The sequence below is a fragment of the Rattus rattus genome, chromosome 2 (assembly GCF_011064425.1).
Source record: "Rattus rattus isolate New Zealand chromosome 2, Rrattus_CSIRO_v1, whole genome shotgun sequence".
In the NCBI taxonomy this organism is placed as follows: Eukaryota; Metazoa; Chordata; class Mammalia; order Rodentia; family Muridae; genus Rattus; species Rattus rattus.
In genome coordinates, this window is record NC_046155.1 from 69,748,451 (window position 1) to 69,775,843 (window position 27,393).

Below are 27,393 nucleotides of genomic sequence, written 5' to 3' on the forward strand. Positions count from 1 at the left end.
ACCAGGTGCCCCACCCCTCAGGTGTTGCACCCTTTCCAGATGCCACACTCACTACAGCCTTTAGACGTAGTCAATTGTCCCTCGAGGGACAGAAGAATCCCCCTACCCCCAGCAGAGCACCATTGCTGTGTTTATAGGCAGGGGCTCTTTCCAGTTGGACGTAGTTGGCAGTGTCCGCCCACACTCTTGCTGTCACAGAGGAAGCTGACGTCCGGCACAGTATGGGAATGCACTCTCATGGTCAGCAGAAGAGCACACTGAACCTTGGCCTTGAACTTGAAAGAGTTTTTAGAAGTCTCCATCGTCTGACATTTTGACCTGTTGGTTGTTGCCAGTTGGGCTGACTCTGGGTAAAAAAATAGATCATGCCTCTTCCAGGAACCCAGCTTCTGACTGTGTGAAGGAGCCAACTGTTTTGAGAAATACCAGGAAAGTTTAATCACAGTAAGTGGATCATGAAGGCAGGCCCTGATTTGTCAGGTGAGGATGAATTTTTGCAGTGTTTATTTGAACTCTAATGTTCTCTTTAAGAGAGAGGTTGGGGGATGGGACAGGGTGGGGAGGGTGGAGTGACCTAGTTTTCCCTGGCTGCAATTTCTTAGCTGAGACTTAAGCTTTCTATTTAATAACTGGATTTAGGGAACTATTGTTCTCTCCTATCATGGCAAAACTGGCAAGATGTATCAAGAACTCAGGCCTGTACTGGGAGACAGAAGGCTCTGGGATGATGGCAAGTGAATCCAGGGTTGGAGAGAAGGTCCGAAGGCAGCAGATATCCTCCTTTAGAACACCACATGCTAGTCCCCAGAATCCAGGATATGTGGCCGCATTAGTTACCTCTGTCTTTGCTGTGATGAAATGACTGGTAGAAGCTCCTTAAGGACCTAGGGTTTCTAATGATCTGAAGTTCCAGGGCATCTGCACTTTGTTGGGGGAGGTACGGATGCAGGATCGTGAGGCAGCATCCACAGTGAGGAAATGGATGAATGCTGCCTGCTGCTTCTTTTTATTCAGCCCAGGACCACAGTTAAGGAAATGAGCTACTCGGAGTTAGAGTGAGCTTTCCCACTTCCGTTCACTCAGTCTAGGAACTTCCTCTCAGACAGGCCTAGAGGTTTGTTTTCCAGGTGATTCGAGAGCCCATCAAGTTGACAGGCAACGCTAACCATCAGTTACATTATGTGACAAAAGGGATTTGCATGAGGAAACTAATTTAAGGACCATGAGTGGAGAGGGCCAACTGAACCCCATTTTATTATGAGTTTGGTGGAAGAGTCTTCTTCAGCTCTGAACAGAAGGAGTTGTGCCTACTCACTGCCATGGTCAGAGAGATAGTATGTTGCTTGTTTTAATGAGGGATTCGGAAAGCCGGCGGAAGTTGAGAAAGAAATGGATGGATGAGAAGTTGGAAAAGAAATGGATGGATGAGTCGCCCGGAGGACTTCTTGGAGGACCCAAGAAGGAGATACATGGCTTCAGTACAGCTGTAGTAGGAGTCTAATCTATTCGTCAGACCTCTGCAGTAGATCTGTGCTGTCTTAAGCTCCTGTGTCTGGAGTAGTTGTTAGGTAACTATAGAAACTCATATAGCTCTCACAGGTCTTCATAGGTCTTCATAGGCCATAACAAACAAGTAGAAATCCTAAGATGGATATTCACAAGCAAGCATGGCAGAACAGACACTGCTTCCCTGTTTTACACGTTAACTCTGGTTCTACAAGATTTGAATGTGTGCAGAGCCATGTTTCTTCCAGCCATATTATAGGCTTGTACTCAGAGGCTGATAATTCTGATCAGAAAGTTACATTTGGGATCACTTGGAAGGACTAATATTCTGCTTCTTACAACACCATGATCCACACATGTATATTCCAGTCTGTTCTTTCATGGAAAAAAGTGGATATAAGAACTCATAAGGGCAAGTTTGTCTCCCATGCCCTTAAGCACCAGAGTTGACACAAGTGTGCATATTTCTTCCTCGGATGTTTTCAAGCAGCTCCGAGGTAGAGCACTATGGCCTGCTCTCAGACAGCACTGAAACCTTCCAGAAGGCACAGCAAAACGCTCAAGAAGGGAGTGGGAGACCAGGCTTCTCTGATTCCCTTCATTCACTCCAGACATCCCTATTTTAATGTCGGCAGCTTCCACCTCCTAACTTGTACTTTTACCTCAAGCTTCAGTGGAGGATGGCTGCCTCGGTTGGTGTACCTCAGGCTGTTGTGAATGCTTGGCCAGGGGCCGTGGGGCAGCCTAACAACTCCATCCTTATCTCATGTTCCTCACTGGCTTCCAAAGACATCAGTCTGGACAGGAGATCACCACCCTTACAATAAGTTCTTAGTCGAAGCTACAAGATGTAGCGAACCTGCTCCATTCTGGCTTTTTCTGTGTTGTTTTACCTCTTCAGACCTCTAATCAGACTCAGTATCATTGATAATGGCTTGGCTGCTTTGCTCGTGTGGGACAAGAGCCCCCAGCCTCACTCAGGCTTAGCAAGTGCCACACTAGATGATTTCTGGGCCTCTGGTTAAATTATGAATCGGGTTTCTTTAGCTGGATATAGAAGCCCTTTCTGGCAGTATAGGGGGTCTAAAGGCTGGGGGCGGGAGAGCTGACTTTTCTGCTGGAATGTCTGAGTGTCTCTTGTCTCTCCCATGCACCTTTCTTTCTCTCACTCTTCTCTCCCTAGAGAGCCTCTGCCTCTCCAGCTACATGATGACAACTAGAACTCTCATGAGTGTCCAAGGATTCTGACTCATGACTGAAGCTGCCTTGTTCTCAAATCTAGATTCTCAGGGAAGAATGTTTTGTTCCAGTTTGGGACAAATGTTCACTGTTGGATAGCCAACTATGATCGTCACATTTTGTCAAGGGCCCATCTTTAGAATGTTTGTCCTTGTCTAAGTGTAAGGTCACTGTACCTTAAATACTTGCAATGAAGGTGATTATGGGGAAGGGATATTTCAAAAAGGATAGAGACGACCACTCAGCGCTTTCTTATTCGTCCCATTAAAGAGCGTTTTATCTGAGGCCACTCTTAATTTAGATTTGAATATTTGAATTTTAGTCTTTGGATATTTGAAATTCTCATCTATAGCACTGAACACAATTGATTGTGAGTCTGAAAATTTTTCATTAAGATCTAAGTTTCATGCTTATTTTATATGTTTCTATAAGTTCTGATAACTATTTTGATAAGAGACATCAGCCTCTCCTGGTGTTTGGAGAAAGGTGGAAACATTTATTTTTAGCTGAGAACTGCTTCTTAATAATGCCTAGCCTCATAATATTATGGAAATAATTAAATTGGTCTCTCGCTACAAATGTACTTATGTCCGTATGTGCTTGTGTGTTGGCATAGGTGTGTCTATCTATATGACAGACACATTAGGAGATGTGTATACCTGTCTTAGACCAACCCTAGCACACAGAAAATACTTCGTAAGTATTGGTGTTAGCTTTATTAATATTGCTGAGCTCTAATCGTTCACTTAAGTCTTTAGCTATAAAATTATAACTTAAGTTGACTTTCCAAGGGTAGAATGTTTGTTGGAAGTTATTCTGCTTGTGTTTTTTAAATCTCTCTCTCTCTCTCTCTCTCTGTGTGTGTGTGTGTGTGTGTGTGTGTGTGTGTGTGTGTACAAACTCGAGTGTATCTGTATGAGAGAGACAGAGAGAGGGGGGGGAGGGAGGGAGGGAGAGGGGGGGGAAAGGAGAGGGAGGGAGGGGAGGGAGGGGGGAGGGGAAAGGGGGAGGGGAGGGGGGAGGGGGGAGGGAGGAGAGCAAGTGCAGTGCCTTGGGAGGCCAGAAGGCATCAGACCTCCTGGAGCTGGAGTTAAGGTGGTTGTGAGCTACTTGATGTGGGTGCTGGGAACTCCACTCAGGTCCCCTGTAAGAACAGCATGGATTCTTAATGGCTGAGTCATCTCTCTAGCCCTTTTTATTCTGTTTCTTGGCTCACTTTCATGTTCTTTTTTAAAGTTTTTTTTTTCTTTTAAGTGACAGGAGATAGTGACAAGCACCTGCTTTTATTGTCTAAGAATGCCTTTATTTCTTATACGTTGAAATATGATGAATTTTGTGTTGATAATGTTCTTTTAATCCATCAAACACAGTGATCTTGTGTTTTTGTTTTTTTCATATTTTCACACACACACACACACGTATATATATATATATATATATATATATATATATATATATATATATATATATATCCAAAATGTGTTTATTAGTAACGTTCCCACTCATCTTTAATCAGGGGCTTTCAGTGCTGCTTCCTCCTGAAGGAGCAGCCTTCTGTCAGCCTTGCTTTTCCACCTGTAGGCTGACAGAGGACAGTGGAGCAGCCAACACACACGACTACCGTTTGTGCATGGCTAAAGACCACGGTAATATTAGAACATCCTGGGCATGTCACACCCACGAAGTAGGAATTGGGGCTCTGCACCAGGCGCTTTTTCTTATATTTCCTCTTCTCCTCTTCTGGAGATGGATGAAGATCCTTTGTGAGAGGATGTTTTCTTGGGGAGGTCATCACTGCTGGAAAGGCGATCTTGTGGTTCTAATACTGTTTTTGAGCGGTGTGCTATCAATTTGTTTCCATTCATTTGTACTTTTTTTTTTAAACTTCCTGACTTCTTATATTTGATCTTTGATACTTTACAGGGTGACTAGGTGTAGGTGGTGTGGGAAACAATGGTCCTCACTTCATAATAAAGTACTTCCGGAAAGCCAGAGTAGCAAGAGCCACACAGATTTATTTTTAGTCCTATAGAAACCAAGCACCAGCCTGGACTAAGGCAAACATGGCTGGTGCGTGGATTTGGCTGTGGTTTTTAATATTCCTAATCTCATTTCTCTGCCTCTGCAGTCCTTGTTGGCTGAGTTCTTCGGGGAGGTACAACCTTGCTGGTGTCTAGTGTTGTTCCATCCTCCCCAAACTCTTCATCCTGTTGGTTCAGGACACAATGCTATGTCTAATGTATATCTCAGGGCTTGAGATTGCCCCTTTTCTGATACATGTAGCAGACTGCCTGTAGCTTTTTCACCCTAGGACAACTGAGGGCACCTATGCCAGCAGGTGCCAGCTGCCAGGCAGGGACGAGGTGGTCTTGGTGCCTCCTGCTTATCTACAATCAATCAACAATCTATAAATAGACTATGCTGAAAGCGGACCATAATGGTTTATTTCTTATAATGGATTTCTTGTTTTATTGATTCCGTGTGTCCTTTATTGTTCCTCATGAATCTGTGGATTCACGTAGTTTACCTGTTCTAGACAGGTTCTCTCCACTTTCTCCCCAAGTACTGTTCTCCCAATTGTGTTTGGTCTCTCTGTGGAACTCTGATGAGGAACAGGTCAGGCTTCTTTCATAGCTGTCCTCTACTTTGGTTTTCTATGTCCTGGTCTTTTAGTGCTGTGTTCTTAGTAACTTTTTCAGCTTTATGACTGTTTGGTAATTCTCTCTTTGGCAGTTTCTATTCAGTATTTTCAATTTATCTGCATGTTTAATTTCAATGGCATTTTTGTTTATAAGAGCTGTACATGTTCTTCATATCTAGTTGCTTCTTTTATACTAACCTGTTTCCTTTTGGTGTTTTTATTTCATATTTTGTTTTTTAAAATATGTCATGTATAAAGGTGGCTATAAATAGGAATTCTATAACCAGACCGTTGAGTTTTGAGAATAATGTTCTATAACCTTGACCTTCTGGTGCATCTGTAGTTCAGAATAATAAGACCTATGTCATTTGTTTGTCATAAAAAATGAGTTAATATTTGCAAAATGCTTAGGAATGTGTCTGTCATGTGCAGATAAACAACCTTAGAATTGGCTCATTCAGTAGAAAATCGTACTTTGGGTTCTGACTTTTTCACGGCTAGTGACATTGTGTGGTGTGACACTCTGTCACCATACTGGCTGCGGCAGTGAGTGAGCCATGCCTGTCAATCACACATGCTCGTGTAACTGCAAGATGATAGCGTGTGCTGTGCTGTTAAGATCTGGTGCTCAGTGGGTTAGGTGGATATGCACACGTTCAGCTTATGGTATATTCAACTCACCATGGCTTTTACTAGGACACAGCCCTACTACAAGTTGAGGATTTGTTTTTACCAAACGACAGTCTCAAACTCCCAAATTCTCCTGGTCCTGGATTTGTTGCATTCTAATTCTGTTACCTCCTTCTCATGGAGAGTATTTTCTAGGTGACTAATGGGGCTTTAGAGTCATTCTTACTGACTCCCCATCACTTAGAGAAACCCCAAAGCCCTTAGAGAAAGACTGGTCTACAGAGACAATTCGTGGCAGGTCTGCTGGGAGCCAAGTAGACTCCTCTTAAATATTTTCACTTTCTTCCAGAGTCTTGGGGGAAGGGTTACGTTCAACACCCTTAGCTTTTGATGTTCCATCCTATCATTATATGCATAAAAACAATGTTGGCTTGTTAATTTACACAATACTTATTTTTTTTTTCTTTCAGCTCTTATCCCCCAGATCCCTGCAGATTTCTCTTATTTACTTGCAAACTCAGTGGTAACATAAAACCTATATTTATCTTACCAGGTCAGAATCCGGCTGACTTATAGGGAAGACTCTGCAGTAGAATGTTACAATGTGTTTTGACTGCCTCCTCCCTGGTCCACCTCCTTTTGAAAACCTCATGGGAAAGGATGCTGTATAGGAGGAAAGTGAGCTAGTGTCTTTCAGGCTATTCCGTGTTATTTTATGTTTACAAATGAGGGAGCTGCCAGAGCCCAGGAAGGTCAGCACAGCCTCTGCCTCCTCCTGTGGTCTAGAGGTCTCAGACCCCAGTACTTCTTAGCTTAGATTGCATAGCTTTGAGTCAAGCTCGGATGTCAAGGTTGTTTTGTGATGTGAAATAATCCCTCTGGGGGAAGCAGAAGTAAACCAAAAAAGTGTGACTATCAAGTCATTCCTGAAGACCAAGAGATCAGGAAAACAGGAGCTCCAGTCTCCCATGAGGCTGGGTTATCATAGTAGATGTGCCTGACACAAAGGAAAAAAAAATATGCAGGGTTTTCTGTTGGGCACGAACTGTGTTCTCTCACTCACCTGCCATGCATCTTCTGTTTGGCTGATCCAGGCGGTTCCTCCTTTCTTCCCTCTGCTCCGTGGTCATAGCACTCCATAACACACTTGAACATTCTGTTCACCTCTCTGTCTTCCTTGAATGAACGGATCATGTGCAGTTTAGCCGTGCACCCTCAGAGACTGGGATGCTTTTATTAGAGTGGCTGAAATGTCAGGGAGTATGTACTACATATGGCTGTAGCCTTTAAAATGCCCTGTATGCAAATTTAATCAGTCAGCAAGTAAGCTGAAATAAGAGCGGCATAAAATGAAATAACTGTAAGAATTCTGGACGTTTAAAATAGCAGATAAGCAGGAGGTAACCCGGTCATGTGACTCTAGCTAGGTTAGCATCTCTTCCCAGCGTAGGTTGGGGGAGGGGAGTTTAGAGGACAATGTGGCAACCTCTGTCCTGGCTGATGAAAATGGGCCGGGCTGCTGGTGGTGTAGCCAGACAGAGTCTGATAATATTTTAGAAAGATATAGGCAGTAAATTGGCAAACTCTATGAGAGGCTGATGTGGAGGAGATGGGGATGAGGGTGTGTGGTGTGTGTGTGTGTGTGTGTGTGTGTGTGTGTGTGTGTGTGTGTGTGTGTGTGTGAGTGTGTGTGTCTGGGGGTTTGGGGATGGGGGAATGAGATGTGTGTGTGGTTATCAGGAGTGACTGCTGTTGTTTGGTTTCCTGGTGAACAGCAGGGGTTCTGCCAGCCCACCATGTTGTAGTGCCTTCTGCCAACAAGAATGTGCTTGTTGGGTATGTGCTCTACCACCAAATCGCACACAATCCCAGTGCTTTGAATACTCTTTATTTTAGGACAGAGACTCACCAAAGTGCCCAGGCTGGCCTGAAACCTTTGGTTTGTCTGCTTTCGGCCTTGGGTTTAAGGACCGAACCACAGGCCCAGTCTTCCTCCTTTGGAGAACTTACTAGATTTCCTTTCTGCCTTCACCCTGTTTGTGTTCTTTGACAGAGAGGTAAATGTATTCCTTTTGTCTCACTAGGACAGAACTCTGCCTCCGTAGCCCGCCTTGCTGGTTTGGGTTTGGGTAGGCACGACCAGCTTGAGAAGCAGTCAGCAGGCAAAAGGGAGTTGCTGTTGGAAAGGATTGAAATACAGAGCAGATTGCTGTTTGGGGTGAGGGTAATTTTGCAGGCAGATGTGAGTTGTTATTCAGGGGCTTCCCAGCAGGCCTTGCTTACTACTGCCTTAGTTCATGTTCCTGGAATTCTTGATGGTGCGATTACTGGGGGTTTTGGGGTGGGGACTATTGTTTGATGGATTCTGACTTCTAGCAAGCTTTGGACTACAAGGTGGTGGGAAGATGGGGCCCTGTGAACCCTTCCTCTATCCTTGCTAGAATTTTGACTGTTTGTGCTGGTGGCCCGGTGCTGTGAATCCATGAGTACAGCAGCTATGCCCTGTCCAGAAGACTTGTAAGCTCTCCCATTCTCTGGTTCTTCCACTCCATTTTGCTTGCTCTTGGTTGATACAGATGCCCCGTTGAGCATGGAGCACTGATTCTCAGCACGCTAACTAGGGGTGAGTCTACATTAATCTTTACCTATTGCAAAAAAGAAATTTCTCTGATCATGGTTGAGAGCAGCACAAACTAATGGGCCAAAGCATAAATATTTAGGAAGCTGTGTGACAGCATGGCTGCTTAAAGGACCAGCAGTAGTAGGTTCCTCCCCAGCCATGGGCTTATGACGTGGTTTATAGTACCAGGCATGGGTGCTGTCCTATGGAGGAGGTCTCAGTTGCAATCAGAAAGTGGTGGTTAGTCCCATCAACAGTCACACCACTACTACACTGGAGGGTACATCTTGTGTGGCAAGTTGGTATTTTAGCATGCGTGAACTAGTGCTGGGTAAGACCAGTGCTGTCTTTTGCCCTCAGTGGCATGGATAGCACCTTCTGTCACTATGAAACTAGCCAGCATAGAGGAACTTGCCCAGTAGGTTCAAGACCAGTTTCTCTATTTTCTGCAATTTTAAGTGTGTGGTATCTTCATCACTGGTATCTTCTTATCTAGTTGTAATGGGCAACCAAGAACAATGACAAAAGAGTCTATGCTGTCTTCCAGGACCTCCCTGGGAATCAGGGTTTGATCCAGTCCTGGAGAAAGCATTCTTTCACACCACTGAGTGTCTGCAAACCCAGTGATCTTTCATTTTATTTTCTCATAGGAGTGACTGGGTGACGTCCTACAAAGTCATGGTGAGCAATGACAGCCACACATGGGTTACCGTGAAGAATGGATCTGGTGACATGGTGAGTCCTCTCTTCCTTCTCTCCCTGTGCCATTGGTGCTGGCCATGGGGCTTTGTCCTTCCCTGGGGATGTTTACCAATTCTGTGTAAACTCAAACCAACCAGGAGGGGTCTGATGGATAATGACCTCCTCTTTATATTCTGAAGCCCAATCTTAAGTGACCTACAGCTGGGGGTTGATGCAGAATTCTGTATTCATTCTGTCTTAGTTAGGATTTTATTGCAGTGCAGAGACACTATGGCCATGACAACTCTTATAAAGGAAATCTTTTATTTGGGACTGGCTTACAGTTTAGAGGTTTGGTCCATGATCATCATGGTGGAGAAATATTGTGGCATCTAGACAGACTTGGTGCTGTAGGAGCCGAAAGTTCTACATCTTGATCCTCAGGCAGCAGAAGAGAGGTGACTTAAGCTTCTGAGACCTCAAAGCTCACCCCCACAGTGACACACTTCTGCCAACAAGGCCATACCTCTTATTAGTACCACTCCCTATGAGCCAAGCATTCACATACATGAGTTATGGGACCCATTCCTATTCAAACCACCACACATTTCAATAAAAGTACTTTTGTGATGCAACCTCTGGTCCAGTTTACAACTTAGCCCATTGCATCTGGAGACCTTGCATGATTAGCTTCAGCATGGGAGTTTTTTTACTCTCAGATGTAGATTCTCAAGTGCCATTCCCAGTGTGGCCTCTAGAATCTTACTCACTGACTGCAGCCCTCTCCTCCTGTCTGATTCTTACGTCACCTGTCCTGTTGCACCAGCAGATCAGAGCCAGCTGCTCTTCTACTTATGAAACCCACCGCTGGGCTTCTCCATTAATGTTTTTAACCTGAAAACGCCACCCCATTCCTATTGGTCTAAATAACTTTCTGTCAGGCCAAACAGAACCTTTCCCGGCTCCAAACCTTGACCTGGTCTACTTCCTTTTAAAAAGACTGAACTTTAGTGCATTCTTTTGCCATCATGATAGACTGAGATATGGGGGCTTCCTGGGGCAGAGTACAGGGGCAATTTCTTCCTTTTTACCTTGATTCCCAGCATGCATATGTATGGCTTGATAGGACATGGGTGAATTGCTGGCTGTCTTATCTTTGAGAATGAAGATCTTAAAAAGCTTCCTCTTTTCCTTTGAGTGTCAATAGATATTTGAAGGAAACAGTGAGAAGGAGACCCCTGTGCTCAATGAGCTGCCAGTCCCCATGGTGGCCCGCTACATTCGCATAAACCCTCAGTCCTGGTTTGATAATGGGAGCATCTGTATGAGGATGGAGATCTTGGGCTGCCCACTGCCAGGTAAGTTTGCCCCCTGCACTTTCTGCAAAGCTGTTTCCTAACAGGGCGACAGCTGCCTCCCAAATGAGTCAAAAAAAAGCTGAGCCATCATTTTCCTGCGTCCGCTGTTAACATATAGGTTATTCAAAAAGGAAAAGAAAAGCAACTTTTCATAATCCCAACTTAGAAACATGAACATTGGTGGCACTAAGCTCTCTTGACAAGTGTGGTTTTGCCTGTTGTAATTTTAAGATGATGTTTATGTATGTCGAGGTTGACGAATCACTCAATGCTGTCGCTCTGAAGTGAGAAAAAAAAAGCAGCTAGCCGTCAGCTAGCAATGTAATTTAGTGGTAAAGCATACGCAAATGTTCAAGCAAGGCTCAGTTCCCAGTGCTGTAGAATATGTTTGCCCTGGAGACATGTAGCTGCTCTCAGCATGCTTACTGTATTGAGTCAGAGGTAGGGCAGGGGAGTGGAAGAAACTTGACCTTGAGAATTTGCAGTTGCTGTCTGGAGAATTTGGATGTCTGTGTCTTCACTGAATGCTTGCTCCTTCTACCCTCATGGCCTGATAGTCACATGATGGTATTTGGGCCTAACTTCAGGATACAAGTGGGCGTTCACTAGATCCTGTTAGTGTCTGCTCCAGAAAGGTTAGATTAGGCTGGCTTTTCAGAAGGTATTGTCACTGTAGACCCATGGAGAGTGGAAAGGGCTTCTTCCTCCTGACCAGACAGCTCTAGGAAAGCAGCTGGCTCCAAACCCACCCCTCAGCACCTGTCAGAGCCTGCACGGATGTCACGTTCTTGTCTTCCCCCAATCAGGTTATAAGTACAGGAACAGAAGCATGGTTCCTCCCGCCCAGATTTCTCCCCCGTGTCTACTCACTCTCAGGTTCATAGAGTAAACTGGAGCATTATGGGCTGTGGGTCCCCAGTCCTACCCAGCGCTGTAGAGGCAGTCCACCACCAGCTCTGGTGCTATCTCAGTAGTCACCCCAGCTCTGCCATGAACTTCCCTTTGCTGTGTTTCCAAAGCATGTTTAATGTCACATTACTGTTTCTCTTGCAGTCCTGCAATCTGCATAAGCTGCCTTGCCAACTGTAGGTTGGCGGCAGTTGTTGCTCGAACTTGGTTGTAACAAGTGGAATTGCTGGAAGAGAGGTTGTGCACATTTCCGAGGTCATGAAGAGAACTCATCAGAGCACACCTGCTTGCGATCTGAGTCTCCTTCCATAGCTGGTTCCTGCTACAGCCCTACCTCCAGCCTGCTGCTATCCAGAGACTTCTGGGCTCGTGGTGCTCGGGGTATCTGCTGGCACAAATCTTGGCCAGCATCTGTAAGGAGGCTCTGTCCCCTTTCCTCCAGGCCAAGACCCTTACTTAGCACTGTCCCTTTTTTTCCATAAAGGGTGGTTGCCATGGCTTCCCTCTATGGGTAGGAGTTCATGTGTCATTAGGAAAAGGCACAGGGCAACCTTGTATCAGTATCATGAAGTAATTTTTTCTGTGAGGTTATTTTTGGTGGGCATTTGAAACGCTCACAGAGACAGATGAACTGTGAAAGTGTGGACAAAGTATGGTCATGGTTTCTACCTGACAAATATGTGTAGGTTCATTTTTAAAAGCCAAATTTATTTTTAAAACGTTCGTTTTTTGATATAAATCTATACACAGTGTATAGATAGGATACATAGATGATAAACTTGTGTGAAGAGGAGGGTTGTGCATACCCCAGTAGGCACAGTCTTCTGCATTTTAATGTCTTAACAACAGCTAGCTATGTAGTTTGGTGGCTTCTGTTGTTACAAAAGATTTGTGAGATTAAAAAAGAATATTTAGGTATATTAATTTTTTGTTGTTGTTGAGGATATTTACCCTTTATGTCATAGGAAAGGAGATCTGCTTCCTGCACTTGATTCATTATATCATGTGACCAACTGTCTTGATCTGCCTGAGACAGACAGGACAGTCCTAGGAAGACCAGCCCTGGCTGGTCACTTGCTGTATAGAGTGTTACCAGTGGCACAGAATCTTCTTTGCAGGTGTTTTTTTTCCCATTGATAGAAAAAAATTCAGAAACTAGATATGGTAGTACCTGCCAGTGATCCCAGTGCTCGAGAAACTGAAGCAGGAGGATTACCACAGAATTAAAGCCAACATGGTCTACATAGTACATTCTAGGACAGCCTGAGCTATAAAGATACAATGTTTTAAATAACAAAACAAAGTAAAACAAAAAAGAATTTAAGGTTGGACATAGAAAGGCCTTTGGGAACAATTTATTAGATCTAGAAAGAGGGAGAATACCCTAATATCATGCTTAAGGTGTTGGGGAGAAAAGGGAGTAGAAAGTCACTCTTAATAGAACACAGGCGAAAGCTACACCATGGAGAGCTAAGATAGCACCCCAGGAAGGGGAAGGAGCGATGTGGACAGGACCTTTGTTCTTTGTAGCTTTTACTGAAGAAAGTGTCTTAGGATCCATGAGCCTCAGGTGTGATAGCAGCATTCCACCCCTTCGAGCCTATCAAGGTGAAAGTGTGTGTGTGTGTGTGTGTGTGTGTGTGTGTGTGAATGTGTGTAAGCATGTGTGCTCGACCTCAGTGTCCACCAGAGGAGAATGGTGAGTGTGCTCTTCTGTCACTCTCTGTTCCATAGCTCAGGTTCTGGAGTGAGGTTGGTAGCAGGCACACCTCAGTGACCCTAAGGAGGAAATAGTCAACTTTAATACTATTTGGCTTCATTTTGTCTGCCCATCAACTAAGACTTGTTGTGTTCCTTAGAATTCTGGAAGGAATGATAGCTAACTACTGTCATCTACAGCCACCGCAAGCCACTTACTGTTGCTAGCTTACCTGTTGGCCTTGTTTAAAGTCCCTGTAGTTGGTTGCCTTTAACTTTAGGAATAGTTACTGGTAGCCTGGGGCTACCTATTCTCACTCCCTGGGCCTAGTGCTGGTTCATTTAAATCAAATTGTGGGAGGCCGGTTCCAGAACAGGGATCAAAAGCTGCTCAGAGATCTTCTCTACAGCATTTTAAATCTGGGTTTGGGGTCTGCATCTCATTCAGGGGGAGGCAACTCTTCTTACTTTCTTATCTCATCCTCTGGTGAGTCCTCCTTGTCCTTTTGGCTTCAGTTTGTCCCTTGCCTATGACATAAAACAAAATGTTCTCTTTAGAGAAGAAAGGGTCTTGCCTCAATGGAGTCCAACACGGGAGGTACCTGGTAACTGCTTTTATAAACGGGTCAATGACCTCTGACCATGCCATGAGTTAAGGGCATTGTCTACTGGGGACCAAATGACCACTGTTAGCAGGAGAGATGGTTCAGCTGTTAAGAGCACTGATTGCTCTTCCAGAGGTCCTGAGTTCAGTTTCCAGCACCCACATGGTGGCTCACAACCATCTGTAATGGATCTGACGCCTTCTTCTGGTGTGTGTGAAGACAGCGACAGTGTACTCATATGCATAAAATAAATAAATACAAATTTTAAAAAATGACCACTGATAACATGTGTTGCCCCAGAAGAATGTGAATACTGACCTTCACATGTCCCCAGTAGCACCAGGCCAGTGGATGTCTACAGAGTCCGTCCCTTCTGTTTCTTCTTGCCTACTGTCCGTGTGAGACCACAGAACGACATGGTGACTCAGGCAGCAGAGTTAGTAGGCCGGTATGTCAGGAACAGAAGGTTGGACTAGGTTAATGAAGTGAGTAGGCTGGATGAAGGATTTTAGGTGCTGTGCCTGGAGTTTTCGCCCCCTGTAGGTAAGGATTCCCACCCCTCCGCCCCCAAGGAATTACTGGGTTTTAGTATAAAGGATCTTGAAAATTAACCACGTGGAAAGAGGCAGGAAGCTGGCTTGTCGGAGCTCCATCTGTGACAAGAAAGGCACAGAGATAAAATCAGCCATTCAGGACTTCTGCTTCAAATGCCAGAAGTCCTACTCAGATTCACTTAAGGAGAAAAATTTGGCTGATAAATGAAAATTGCAGGGGTGGGTGTGATAGGCTTTAGGCAGGGGTGTGGCTAATATCTTAGGGCCTCCTTGCTGTGGTCAGGAATGTCTTGGAGCCTTTTGCAGACTGACAGGTTATCACTGCCATCCGAGTGACCCCAGAAGAAAGAGATGTTCCTACAGCTCTGATGTCATAAGAGTCATTAGGATCAGAACCTGGATGCTGGCAGCCCTAAAAATCTGGGCTCAGAAACCCATGCTAGTTTCTCCTGTTAGAGACAAGGCACAGTAGAATGCAGAGGGAGGAGATCTAGTATGGCCTCACTGGGAAAAAACAAACAGTGAGGTGCAGTGAACCCCCAAGTTCATCTTATGGGTCCCTGACTTGAGATTTATGTTTAACTAGAGGGAGGACTTACACATAATTTTGAACATTTCTGGCCAAGGTGCATCATGGTCTAGGCTCCAGTCTCTGATGTGAGGCATCTTGAACTGGGTGCTCCTCTTGGGAGGAGAGTGCCTCCTCTGTCCGGCACAAGGCTTCCACTTTGTCCCTTTCCTAGCTTGAGATTCCTGGAGAGAATTCAGTTCCTTGAGGACCACTGTTACAGTGTTCTGGCAGCCAGAGGGAGGGACACACATTACACATTGCTTCCTTTTGAAGATCCTGGTCCCAGTGGGGATAGTAGCACTGAGAGCGTGACTTTTGTTCCAAGATCATCTCTGAGCTAGTGACAAGCTGAGCTGTGCAAATGGGCTCATGGACTGGACCTGGGTCACAGGCTTGTACCTGGGTACATGGGACAAGACACCTCTGAACCATATGAAATAGGTGCCAATGGGAGAAAGGGACTCTTGTAACATAAGGAAACCAGAGATGGCAGCAGATGGCTGATAGGCTAGCTGTGTTCTCTGGGCTCAATTCTTAACTTTTAAAACTGAGAGATGGACTCTTAAGAAATTCTCAATAAAGCTTTGTTAAGTAACAAACAAAAACTGACAAAACCCAAAGAGAGTGAGAGACAAATGAAGAAGTATTTATTAAATATGGTAGACAGCATCATGAAAGATATTGTTATATTGATACAGTTCTATGTCTGTCTTGTCTTGGATCCTTCAACACACTGACTAGTCTCCAGGAAGGAAGGATATTTCCTGAGCAAGAAATCATTTGTACCTAGGGCCCTGAGCTTTTTCTTCAACTCCCTCTCACAGTCTTGAAGGCGTAACTGGTGCTTGAGGGGAGAAAAGGAGGCTTTCAAATTCTCTGGAAAGACACCTCTGAGACAGAGGGTGAGTGCTAAATAGCTCTTAGAAAACAGCGTGTTGAACTCAGTGTCAATAAATGGCAAAACCTAAAAGGGTTGCTCCTCACCTTGGCTTTAGAACTGATGGACCTACAAAGCTCTTTCGAAAGGCATGGACAGCCCATGAGAAATAAATGGGGCCTTGGGAGAGCCCAAGGCCTTGGCCTTGACTTTCTTGCCTGGATGAAATGCAGCCTCTTCCTGCAAGCTACTGCCTCCCATGACAGTTACTTGTTTCTGACAGTATTGCTAGATCTTTCATGAAGATGTAACTTGGTGTCTGAGTCTCTTGTGATTCCTGATTTGTTGTATGTGGCCTCAGTTTCCAAGGCTAAAGCCGTTTGTTAGGGGCACCAGAAGGCTAGCTGCTGTGGGTGTATGAAACCGGTGCTGTTCCCTCCTTCCCGCCTCTGTGATGTAGTCATTCCATGCTGCTTCTCACACAGAGCCTGTGGAGGGATTCGTTATGATGTGGCATCTGATTTGGCTGGGCTGAGGTAGGTCTATTAGGTGGCTGGTACTCCTAGTCTGGGGACTTTGGTGGCACAGATGGCTCTCTGCTGATTCTAATATCCCAGGGGTCCTTCTGTGCTACCCGCCATTGTCCCTTCTTTTGGAATGGGCCTTTGAGCCACTTGTGTGGAGCCCAAGCTGTTGTAGCTTCTGAAGCTCTGAGTTCTCTTCGTGTGGGGTTGGAGTGGTAGCTCTGTTCTGACTGAGACTTGGTGACTGAATCCTCTAGTGGGGAATGTCAGCATGGTGAGCAAGGCCTGAGGACATTTGCCTTCCTTCCTCTGATGAGGACATGGATATCAGGGCAGACCCAGAGTCTCTTCCTGTCAGTCTTCTTCTTGTTCATACTCTTCCTCCTCCTTGCCCTCTTTCTTCTGTATGGTCTTTATTTTAGAATAATATGCACAACAAAGAAGAATTAAAAAGAAAAGTCAGTTAAATGAAAAGGGGGCCAGGGAGAGCAGGCTGTGCCCTCAGAGCCACAGCCCCAGTCCTCAGAGTTACCTCCGTTGCGACACTCTGATCACACATCAGAGGCTGCTGTGTCAGTAAGACTTTCATCTCTGTGACAAAGTACTTATAAACAACTTACAAGGAGGGAAGATTGATTTGGGATCACAGAGCCAGAGGTTTCTGGAATATGGTTCTTGGCTTCATTGACTGGGCCCATGGTGAGATGGAGCATCATGGGTGTGGAACCATGTGGTGGAGAATGCTCTTCACCACATAGTAGGCAGGAAGTAGAGAGAGAGGAAGGGACTCGGGACCAGATGTAACTTTCACAGGCACCCCCTAGTTCTTATAACTAGGCCATGCCTACTAAATGTTCTACTGCATTGTAAAATATGTCACTAGCTAGGGAGGTGAGCATACAAGGACATTTCATATGGAAACTACAGGTTCTAAATGTCATAGAAGGATTGGCTTCAGGGTTGGCCGACTAGGAGCCTTTGTTGTCATTGTGCCTCTGTGTCCTGCTAGTCACCAAGGTTGTACTGAGACCAGTTCCTTCATGGTGAGTTAGACACCACAGCAAGCAGGCATTGTTTCAGCATCGTTTGTCACTGTCTATTCCTCTGTGCCAAGGAGTGTTGCCTTTGTTGACACAGTCAGGTGCTGTGATAGGTTTGATCTGCCCCTGTCACCAGGGGCATGAGTGTTGTAAAAGGCAGAAAGAGGGGATTCTCACATGATGGGTTTCTATTAGGAAGAACGACAAGAAATGCATTCCAGCTAAGAGATGAAGAATGGGCCCATGCTTCCTAATGTCTCCTAGGTTACCTGTGTGGTTTTGAACTTCCTAAGTATTTGTTTAATAATGACGGTGGCCCAGGCACATAGGCTATCTCTTCTACACATCTATCTCTTCTACTGCTCACTATGAGCCAACCAACAAGTGAAAAAGTAAGGCACAGACTGTTCAAGTGGCTTGTCCAAGGTCACACAGCATCAAGTAGAGGTCTACTTGTGACTGACTCTACATTCTTAATCACCAAACAGTTCCAACTCCTACATGCTTCCTGGTGACTTGGCTCTCTTGCCTCTGAGCCAATGTTAGAAGTTCAGCTCTCTGTTTGTACTCTCAACACATCTGCCAGGCTCTGGGCAGGGATGTCACGAGTGACTGTGAGTGAATTCAAAACCATTTTTCTGTCCCTAGATCCTAATAACTATTATCACCGACGTAATGAGATGACCACCACGGATGACCTGGATTTTAAGCACCACAACTATAAGGAAATGCGCCAGGTAAGACCGGAGTGTGGGCATTTGACATGACTTTTTCAAAGATCACAGGGCATGAGCCAATATGTATCACCATGTATGATCCCTCTAGGCAACCAAATGGGGACCCCTTTGGTAGGAAATAGCTGAAATGGGGCTCAAAACTAGAGTTTGTCACCGAAGTCTTTAGTTCCTAATGCTTGTGTGTTTGAGCTGGGTCACTGGATGAAGGATGTTAATCATTGTGGACTTGAGGGTGAGAGGGTAACTCATGGTAAAACAGGAGGCCTTCTCATGGGTCTGCATGCTGTGTTCCACAATTGACCTCCTTTAACGTGTTCAGTCCTTTTAAGAGCCCAGGACAGTAGGGGCTATAATTACCTTCTCTTATCAATGGGGAAATGGAGTCACTGTGCTACTACATAGCATTATTACCTCTTACCACAATATTCAGACTTTTAGCTTAATCTTGGTTGTCCACTAGAGTGACCTGGAAATTTTTTATTGGTTATTTTATTTATTTACATTTCAAATGTTGTCAACCTTCCTGGCTTCCCTTCCAAACCCCCATCCTACCCCTACCCCTATTTGCCTCTATGAGGCTGCTTCCCCACCCACTCACCCATTCTATGCTCACCTCTCTAGCATCCCCATATGCTGTGGGATCAAGCCTTCACAGGACCAACAACCTCTCTTCCCATTGATGCCAGATAAGGGCAATCCTCTGCTGCATATGCAGTTAGAAACACGGGTCCCTCCATGTGTACTCTTTGGTTGGTGGTTAGTCCGTGGGAGCTCTGGGTAGTCTGGTTGGTTGATATTGTTGTTCTTTCAATGGAGTAGCAATCACCTTCAGCTCCTTCAATCCTTCCCCTAACTCTTCCATTGGGATTCCCATGCTCAGTTCAATGGTTGGTTGTGAATACCTGCATTTGTATTGGTCAGGTGCTGGCAGAGCCTCTCAGGGGACTTCTATATTAGGCTCCTGTCAGCAAGAACTTCTTGGCATTAGTAGTAGTGTCAGGGTTTGGTGTCTGCAGATGGATGGATCCCTAGGTGGGGTGGTCTCTGGATGGCCTTTCCTTCAGTCTCTGCTTCACTTTTTTTGTACCTGCATTTCCTTTAGATAGTAACAATTCTGAGTTGTTGAGTGGGTAGCCCATCCCTCAACTGGGGACTGTGGCCATCTACTGGATATGGTCTCTACAGGTTTTCCTTCCCTTTTGTTGGGTATTTCAGCTAATCTTATCCCCTTTGGGTCCTAGGAGGCTCTTGTTTGCCTGGCATCTGGGACTTTCTAGTGGCTACCCCCAGTTCCCCATTCCCCACTGCTACATATTTCTGTTCAATTTCTTGACCCTCTTTACTTCTCTCCTGTCTCTTCCTATACCTGATCTCCCCCTTTTGTCCCTCCACCAACTCTTTCCTCCCTCTACCTCCCGTGATTATTTTGTTCCCCCTTCTAAGTAGGATTGAAGCATCCACATTTTGGTCTTCCTTTTTAAGCTTCATATGGTCTGTGAGTTGTAATAGGTATTCTGAGCTTTTGGGCTAATATCTATCTATTACTGAGTACATACTATCTTGGAAAATTTATAAAATATGTATATGTGAGTCACCTCAGACACAGTGAAGTGAAAATCTTAGTGGAAGTGTTATAGAAGTTGTCCAATGAGTCTGTACAGCCAGACCTCAGAACTAGTGATTGGCATTGTTAGGAATTTGAGTACAGGTAGCAGGAATTGGTGATCAAGTGTGGTTTTCTCAGACTGACCCTGAGTCTCAGTAACTCTGAGCTGTGTCAAACTATGCGTGCTGGCTGCAACACATCCCTGAGAAGGGAAAAAGGACAGCGCCTGAACTTGGTTTACTGTCTTTGATGTCCTGTTCCTCATTCACACCCAGCATGAATATTGCATGTTTCCTGGGTAGACAAAAGTGAATGGCTGCTCCCCTCAGATAGGGCACCAATGAGAGAATTTGATTTCACTGAAATCCAACTTACTAAACCAAAGAGTTTATTGGGCTTCCGTACAGAATATGAGTTAGGGGTTACTTATAGGAATGTAGGTGAGACTAACAGATGCCCCAACAGAAAGTTTCAGTCCAGAATAAATAACAATTACTTCATGGCTGTGTAGGCAGAGTCCTCCAACAACTTCACTTAACCTTCTGCTTTCTATATATTCCAGCACCTTCAAGACAGGGCCACTTGGAGCTAGAATGGAAGAATTACATTCACCTGGCAGGGAGGAACAGGAGGAAATGGCTGGGCTCCAAGACAACAGTCCAATGGCCCTGCTCCTTCCTCCTATGAGGAGAGGTCAATGGTCAATGGGCTGGATCTTGAGGGTCTCTAGTTGCTTTGTTGAAAACAAATAGTGACTGGTATGCTCGGAGGACAGCCGTCTACAACAATGTGCTGGAAAGTATGCAAAGGAATTGACAATTGGAAGATCCTTAGCTACCCAAGAGTCTGACTAGAGATATGGAATAAGCAGAAATAAACTCAGGATTTCATTGGCAAGTAAGGACTCACCAAAGGCTAGTTAATACCCCTCAGAGGGAGGTCTTGTGGGCTGAGGGGCAGAGCCAGCTGCCGGAACAAAGGTAGAAGATGTTCTGAGATCAGAGTTATCAGGCCGACCTTCAGTTCCATGGAATGAGCATGCCTGGCTTGTCTCCCTGTCATTTAACTTGAGATACGCATGGCTTCCAGACACCTGTCAGCACAGACAGAGAAGTGGGATGTGCTAAAGAACTCCTCTTACTGTCTTGCTCTTCAAAAACAGAGATAATGTGCTTGGACTTGAGGTTTGTGACTCATGCCTGCTGCTCCACTTTCTCGGGGTATTTTTATGACTCTGCCCACCATTCTGTCTCCGGGAGCTCTGGTGGGTTAACACAGCCTTGCTTGATGAGTGTCCCAAGGCATCTCTTCACGCCCAGAAGTGAGACAAGTATCAGTTCAGTTGGCATAGTCAGCTTCAACTGTATATAAAGTGAGATGACTGCTTAGAGTCCCTACTACTGAGACCGTGAAACAGCTATCCTTGGGGTCCTCTGGGGAGAGCTAGCAGTATGTGCTTTATACGTGAGATGGCTATGACAACTCCCGCTCAGTAGATAGCAGAGCTAAGAGGACTCAGGGTCACCAATACAGCCACCCTGTGTCTCCTCTGAAGTCTTACTGCCCAAAATCACTGAGTTGGAAACTGTCCAGGGAGTGTTTCTCAGTCCTAGTTGAGTACTTGGGACAGAAGCCATTGCCATGTAGATTGCTGTTCTTGGAGTTGGATGAGAAGACTAAATTGCTAGCCCTCTCCCTGGATGGAGTCTTCTAGGTGGCTGTAGGAATATTTGTACCTCAGAGAGGATAGTTGGCTTAGCCTACTACGGGAAGAGACATTTATAGCCAACAATAAAATGAGGGGCAGCAAGAAGAAGGAACCAAAAAACAAAGCAAAACAAAATAAAACAGTGGAGATTCTCTTCACACTGTGAGAGGACAGCAATGAGAGTGTGGGTCACTCCCATGCAGCATATGCCTTTAGAGTACTGAGATACATGGCTTATGTTCCAGCAGAGGGAGGGGGCAAGAGGTGGGGAAGGCAAAGAAGAAGGTGAAGACTACCCAAACATCCATATTTTGAGGCAGAGAGAGTCATGCCAAGAGAACATTGGAGGCATTCCTAGTGTGTGTATTTATAACTTCCTGGTTACTTGTTTAAATATACATTTTTTTCACCTCCTTTACTTGGAATGATGGGGGCCATGTCCCTGTCATTTATCACAAGTCTATAATATGAAATTTAGCATACATGTGCTTAATGTCATCATCACAGTCATGACGAATGGGAAACAGGTGAGTTGCTTGCTCATGGCTGAGAGAAGCTTTGGCTATAGCTGGGACCAGTTGGTATCTGGATCATTGACAGACTTTAGCAGATGGAAAAGGAAGAAGACTGTCTCTGTCCAAGCAAAGAAGTCAGCAAGAGTAAAAGGGGTAAGCCAGGGTATCAGGTGGGTGCTGGGAGAGAAGACAGGTCCTAAGTGAGCTGTGTTCCCACCATATGTGGAGAGAAGGCTAGTGAGCCCTGTCACAGTTTCTAGAAAGGGGACTTTTGGAATTGGGGTGTATGAGGAGCAGTATTTCTGAGGAGGGGAGTTGACCTGAAGCAGCTGTTTGGGTATATTTAAGGTGGGTCATATGGTATGCTCTTGTTGAGGAATGGCTTTCCTTTCTCAGGTAGGAAAGGTATAGGATCCCCAGGAAAGGATACCTTGTCTTTGGTTTGAGACATGATATGGCCAGGCCCTGGATGTTCAGGAGCTGCAGGGTGGCTGTTGTTTAGTGCGATGCAGGTAGACAGCAGTTAAGAAGGAAGCAGGAGTTGTAGAGCAGCTGGCTGGCAGTACTGATGTAGGTGGTGGTTGAAGATAGCAGGGACATTGGTCTGGAGGGAGAGCTGAGCCCGTCCCCATGCTGTTAGTCAGCCTGACCATGAGGACAGGTGGTGATGGTGGGAAGCCAGGCAAAGCAGTAGGCCTGGCAGTCCAGATAACCAAAGTTCTGACCCATGGATGGTTTTCACCGTGCTTTTTTCCCTCTTCTTTCCATGGGGAGTTCCATTTTCATTGGATTAGAGGTAGTTTCTGAAGAAGAGGGGAGAAAACTTTACATTTTCTGCTTTAAACAATTTTTTAAAAAGAAACACTTCCATTCACTGGACCAGCATCCTTTTATCAACAGAACTCCAAGTCTGAAGAATCCTCCACAGGGGTTGGAGAGATGGCTCAGCCGTTAAAGGCTAGGCTCACAACCTAAAATATAAGAATCCTCCATAGATTCTTCGCACTGGTGAGTCAGCAGTTTTCACATCTTCCTTGCCCCAGCCTGTTCACAGGTTTACTAAAGTCCAGAGATTGAGTAATTTCTAAACAATAGAAGTTGATTTTTCATAGTTCTTAATATTGGTAGCCTAGAATCAAGGCACCAGCAGATTCTATGCCTAGTGAGGACTGCTCTGTACTTCCAACATGGTACCTTGTTCCTGGGTCATCATGTGGAAGGTGGCAAGGCAAATACCCTACCTGGTTTCCTCCAATCCTTTCATAGGGACACTCATTCAGCTGATAAGGGCAGAACCTATGTAACTTAATCACCCCTGGAAAAGTCCCCGCCCCCACATATTATGGAATTGGGCCTTGGATTCCACCTTATGAATTTGGGGAACACATTCACTCAAACTACAGCAATAGGTTTCTATCCCTCAAGTACTTGAACTCCTGTTGACAGATTCTGCATAGCTGCGATTAGAATACAGCTCTGCCTTTGTCCCATATCTCTCGGTGATGGTTCCCTAGCACCAGCTCCCCCCCCCATCTGCCCCCGCTCTCTCCAATGCTGCCACATGAGCTGGTGAGTGAATGCACTGTGGTTTACCAACCTTCTCCCTGCTTTGAAGCATTTGGAAATCTCCCAACTTTTGAGTGTGCCAAAGTAGGAAACATGCTACAACAAGTGTCATCATGCATATAATTTTAGCATTCTTCATGGACGGTTTCCTTCAGATATATTACTGAAAATTGGATTACTAGAAAAGCATCTTGTTATTGTATCTACTTCATCAAAGGAGAGAAAGAGAGGAACCCAGACTTCAGTGGATACTAGGATGGTGATGTATTTTCCTATTTCAGAGGTGAATGAGTTCAGCAAACCCTATCTCTACTGTGTCACCTCCTTCCACCCCCTCCAAGGAGCTGTTTTGACATTCTTTCCGTACTTGCTTTCTTCTCCATTATATAAAATTTTAACAACTAAAAATTTTCCAATGTGTTTGGGCTTTGAGGAGGCAAGTGCACCATTATATGTGTGTGTGCGTGTGTGTGTGTATGTGTGTGTGTGTGTGTGTGTATAGATGTCTATATATGGATATGTATACACACACACACACACACACACACACACACACACACACACACACACACACACACAAAGATGTGTCAGACCCGGTGAACCCATTTCTTCAGCCCTGTGTGCTCTGAATCCTGAGGAAATACTACTCCGTACTCTGTTTACAATCAGAACCCATATATTTACCATAAAGGCCTTATTCTGGCTTGGTTTTTGTTGCTGCATTAAATACAATGACCATAAGAAACTTGGAGAGGAGACATTCAGAGATGTCAAGGCAAAATCCTGGAATCAGGAACTATAGTAGAAACTAAGGAGGAATGTTGCTTACTGGCTTGCTTCTCCTGGTTTGCTCAGCTCCCTTATACAGCCCAAGGTCATCTGCCCAGGGATAGCTGAACCCTCCTACATAAAGTAGCAATCAGGAAAGCATCCTATACATATGCCCACAGACCAATCTGAGGGAGGAGGCAGTTCCCAGGAATGTCAAGCTGACAGTCAAGATTAGCCATCACTGACCTGGACATCATAAGAAGAGTGCTCTTTCAGGACCAAGTAGTTACATTTACTTGGAGTTACATTTAAATAAAAGGGGCTCCTCCCCTGAAAATGTGCATGATAGTGTTCCCGTGTTTGCAAAGAGAAAGCATATCCTTTCTCATGACTTTCCTGAGAATGGTACCACCCAAGATAGGCTTGGGGTATTCCAGAGTGATACTCGGGTGGGAGAATTATAAAGGGCCTTCCCAAAGGTTAATATTCTTCAGATGTTCATGTTTAATTTTGGTATGATAATCCAGTGACACACAGTTTATTTAACACCAACTATGGCAGAGAAAGTGGGATTGGGATAAAATACAAGGAAGAAAGGAGATTCTAAAGATGTGTAGCCCAAGAGACTTCTTGTATCCATTGCTAAATGTGTCATGGTGACTCCGGGGAAGATGACGTTAGTCTTCCTCCAGCATGTAGGGTGCTTCAGCGCTAGCTTCACTAAAGAAAGAAAATAACAGAAAAGGGAAGCCAGGCCTGTGCTTGTGGCTTATATCTGTTGCCAGGTTAGCAATGAACTACCTAGACCCTTTCTTGAAGAACTAATCTTTGGTTTGAACTCAAGACAATGGTTTACTTGCCAATCAGGACCTGCTGAGATGCTCGTCTGCATGTGACTACACTGGAGGGACTAGGCAGGGACTCCGGCAAGTGTGCTGTGGCCGTCTTTCATGCTGTGGAAGAAGAAAGGGGTACATGCAGCTCCATCCTGTATTTCAGAGTGGCAATGCCCTTCTAATGGGTATGACTGTCCATCACCCTTGCCAGGATGTTCTCCTCTGCTCTGCCGGTGACTTAGTGTCCCTTCTGATCTTAACATATGGCCCTGAAATGATTCTTGAAACTCTGCAGTCTTTATTCTCTGTATGGTGTGGTGGGGAGTGGGATCCTCAGTAAATGATAGAGAAAACAGTGTTTTTTAATCCAGGGTTTGGTGCCTGGGGATTGAAAAAAAAAAGTCTCACCCAGCAAATCAGTGCTCATAGGCACTAGTCAGGGATGTGAGGTAAGGCAACCTCTGGGAGGGCTATGTCTCTTGTCCCCTGCCCCCAAAGCTTATTCTCCTAGTAGAGCTCTCATTGCCTTCCCTGATAGCCCACATCATTCTACAGACCAAAGCTGTCTGTAGACGAGCTGATCTTAAAATCACAGACCATGGTGTGTGGGTTCAATCACCTTTTGGCCCCATGAGGTTTGTGTCCATGGCCAGCACATGTGGTCCTTACTTAGCCCTTATGAACTGAATCATCCCTTGTCTCTTTCTGCTGCACCACCAGCTCCAGAAGGCAGGAACACCTTCTTCAGGTGTGCAGTGATTATGAAAACGTACTATCAAATAATTCCTATTTGCACAATTTGATCTCCAAGGAGACTGATTCAGAAAGAAGGAAACCACAGTGTGAAAGTCATGGCCACAGCTAGGAAGGTGCAGACTGCAGCTAAGGAGCTGATGACAGCAACCAGGAGGGTGATAACCACATATCACATCTGAGAAAGGTGAAGATCCCAACCCAGGATGATGCCTTACTCTGTTGAAACTGTTGGAGCGGAAATGACAAGCAGCTTGCTAGTAGCCAATAGAAGTGCCTTGTTTGTAGTTCTAGAGGCTAAAAACTTAGGCACAAGGTGCTGGCAGATAGGTGCCTACTGAGGGAGGACTCACCTACTAGTTTATATGTGTATGTGGCCTCTCCACACATATGGAGAACACAGATCCTCTGTCACCCATGTGACATAATTAACATCTAATGCTTCACTTCTTTTTATAAAAAAATTATTACGTTTATTTGTAAGGTATGTTAGGATATGAGCACACGCATGCATCCGTGCACTCGCTGCAGTCACATGACATCTTGTGAGAGTTGGTTTTCTCCTTCTAGTATGTGGGTCCCTGGGATAGAACTCAGGTCATGGTATTCACCTACTGAGCTGTCATGATGGACACAATGCTTCCCCTTTTAATTCTCTTGCCTTGACTGGATTTCAGCTGAGGGACACAGGCATTCAGTTTGTAGCAAGAGACTGTAGCTAGAATAATCAAGTATGCTAGGAGTACAGGACCAGGACAGGCAATGGCCAAGAGCTTCTTCTTAGGGTCGATGGCCAAAGAATATGTTCTGGCTGGAAAGGTGGGTGTTATCCTGGGAAAAAGGGGGCCAGGGATGGTATTCTGGACAGGTATAGTAGTAGGGCTGTGGGGAGGAGGAGAGTGCTGGGGTAGGAGGCTGTGGAGATTGCTTCCTTTTGGCGAGTGCTTTTTTTTTTTTTTTTTTTTAGTGTAGAGTCATCACGACTCAAAACCTGTCATTTGCCTTGTGTTTCAGTTGATGAAGGTTGTGAATGAGATGTGCCCCAATATTACCAGGATTTACAACATTGGCAAAAGTCACCAGGGCCTGAAGTTGTATGCGGTAGAGATTTCTGACCATCCTGGGGAGCATGAAGTTGGTGAGAAAGAGTTTGGTCTTAGTTTGTTTGACGCTGCTGTAACAAGCACCATGATCAAAAGCAGCTTGGGAAGAAACCCATTTCTGCTTACAGAAACTGTAAGTTTACCTGTTTACCATCCAGGGCAAGCTGGGAAGGAGTTTGAGCAGGAGTCGGAGGCAGGAAGTGAAGCAGAGGCCATGGAAGGATTCTGCTTATTGCATTTCTCTATTATCTTTTTATTACAGTCCAGCGCCACCTGCCTAGGGGCGGTGCAATCAATGGGCTGGGCCCTCCTATATCAATGAGCAATTAAGAAAACAGCCACAGG

General features: G+C 45.1%; 2 protein-coding genes across 2 annotated transcripts in view; one reads left to right on the top strand and one right to left on the bottom strand.

Moving 5' to 3' along the window:
- Nucleotides 1–27,393, top strand: part of Cpxm2 (carboxypeptidase X, M14 family member 2) — a 110,570-nt gene that overhangs the window by 65,168 nt on the left and 18,009 nt on the right. The window contains exons 5-8 of the mRNA XM_032892424.1: nucleotides 9,287–9,371; nucleotides 10,525–10,675; nucleotides 18,102–18,190; nucleotides 26,960–27,083. Of these exons, the coding sequence (XP_032748315.1) occupies nucleotides 9,287–9,371; nucleotides 10,525–10,675; nucleotides 18,102–18,190; nucleotides 26,960–27,083 (449 nt within the window). The remainder of the gene's footprint in view (nucleotides 1–9,286; nucleotides 9,372–10,524; nucleotides 10,676–18,101; nucleotides 18,191–26,959; nucleotides 27,084–27,393) is intronic.
- LOC116891399 lies at nucleotides 132–4,537 on the bottom strand. The gene is made up of 2 exons (XM_032892423.1): nucleotides 4,423–4,537; nucleotides 132–346 (listed from the first exon to the last, which is right to left on the bottom strand). The coding sequence occupies exons 1-2, from the start codon at nucleotides 4,535–4,537 to the stop codon at nucleotides 132–134; spliced, it is 330 nt and encodes a 109-aa protein (XP_032748314.1).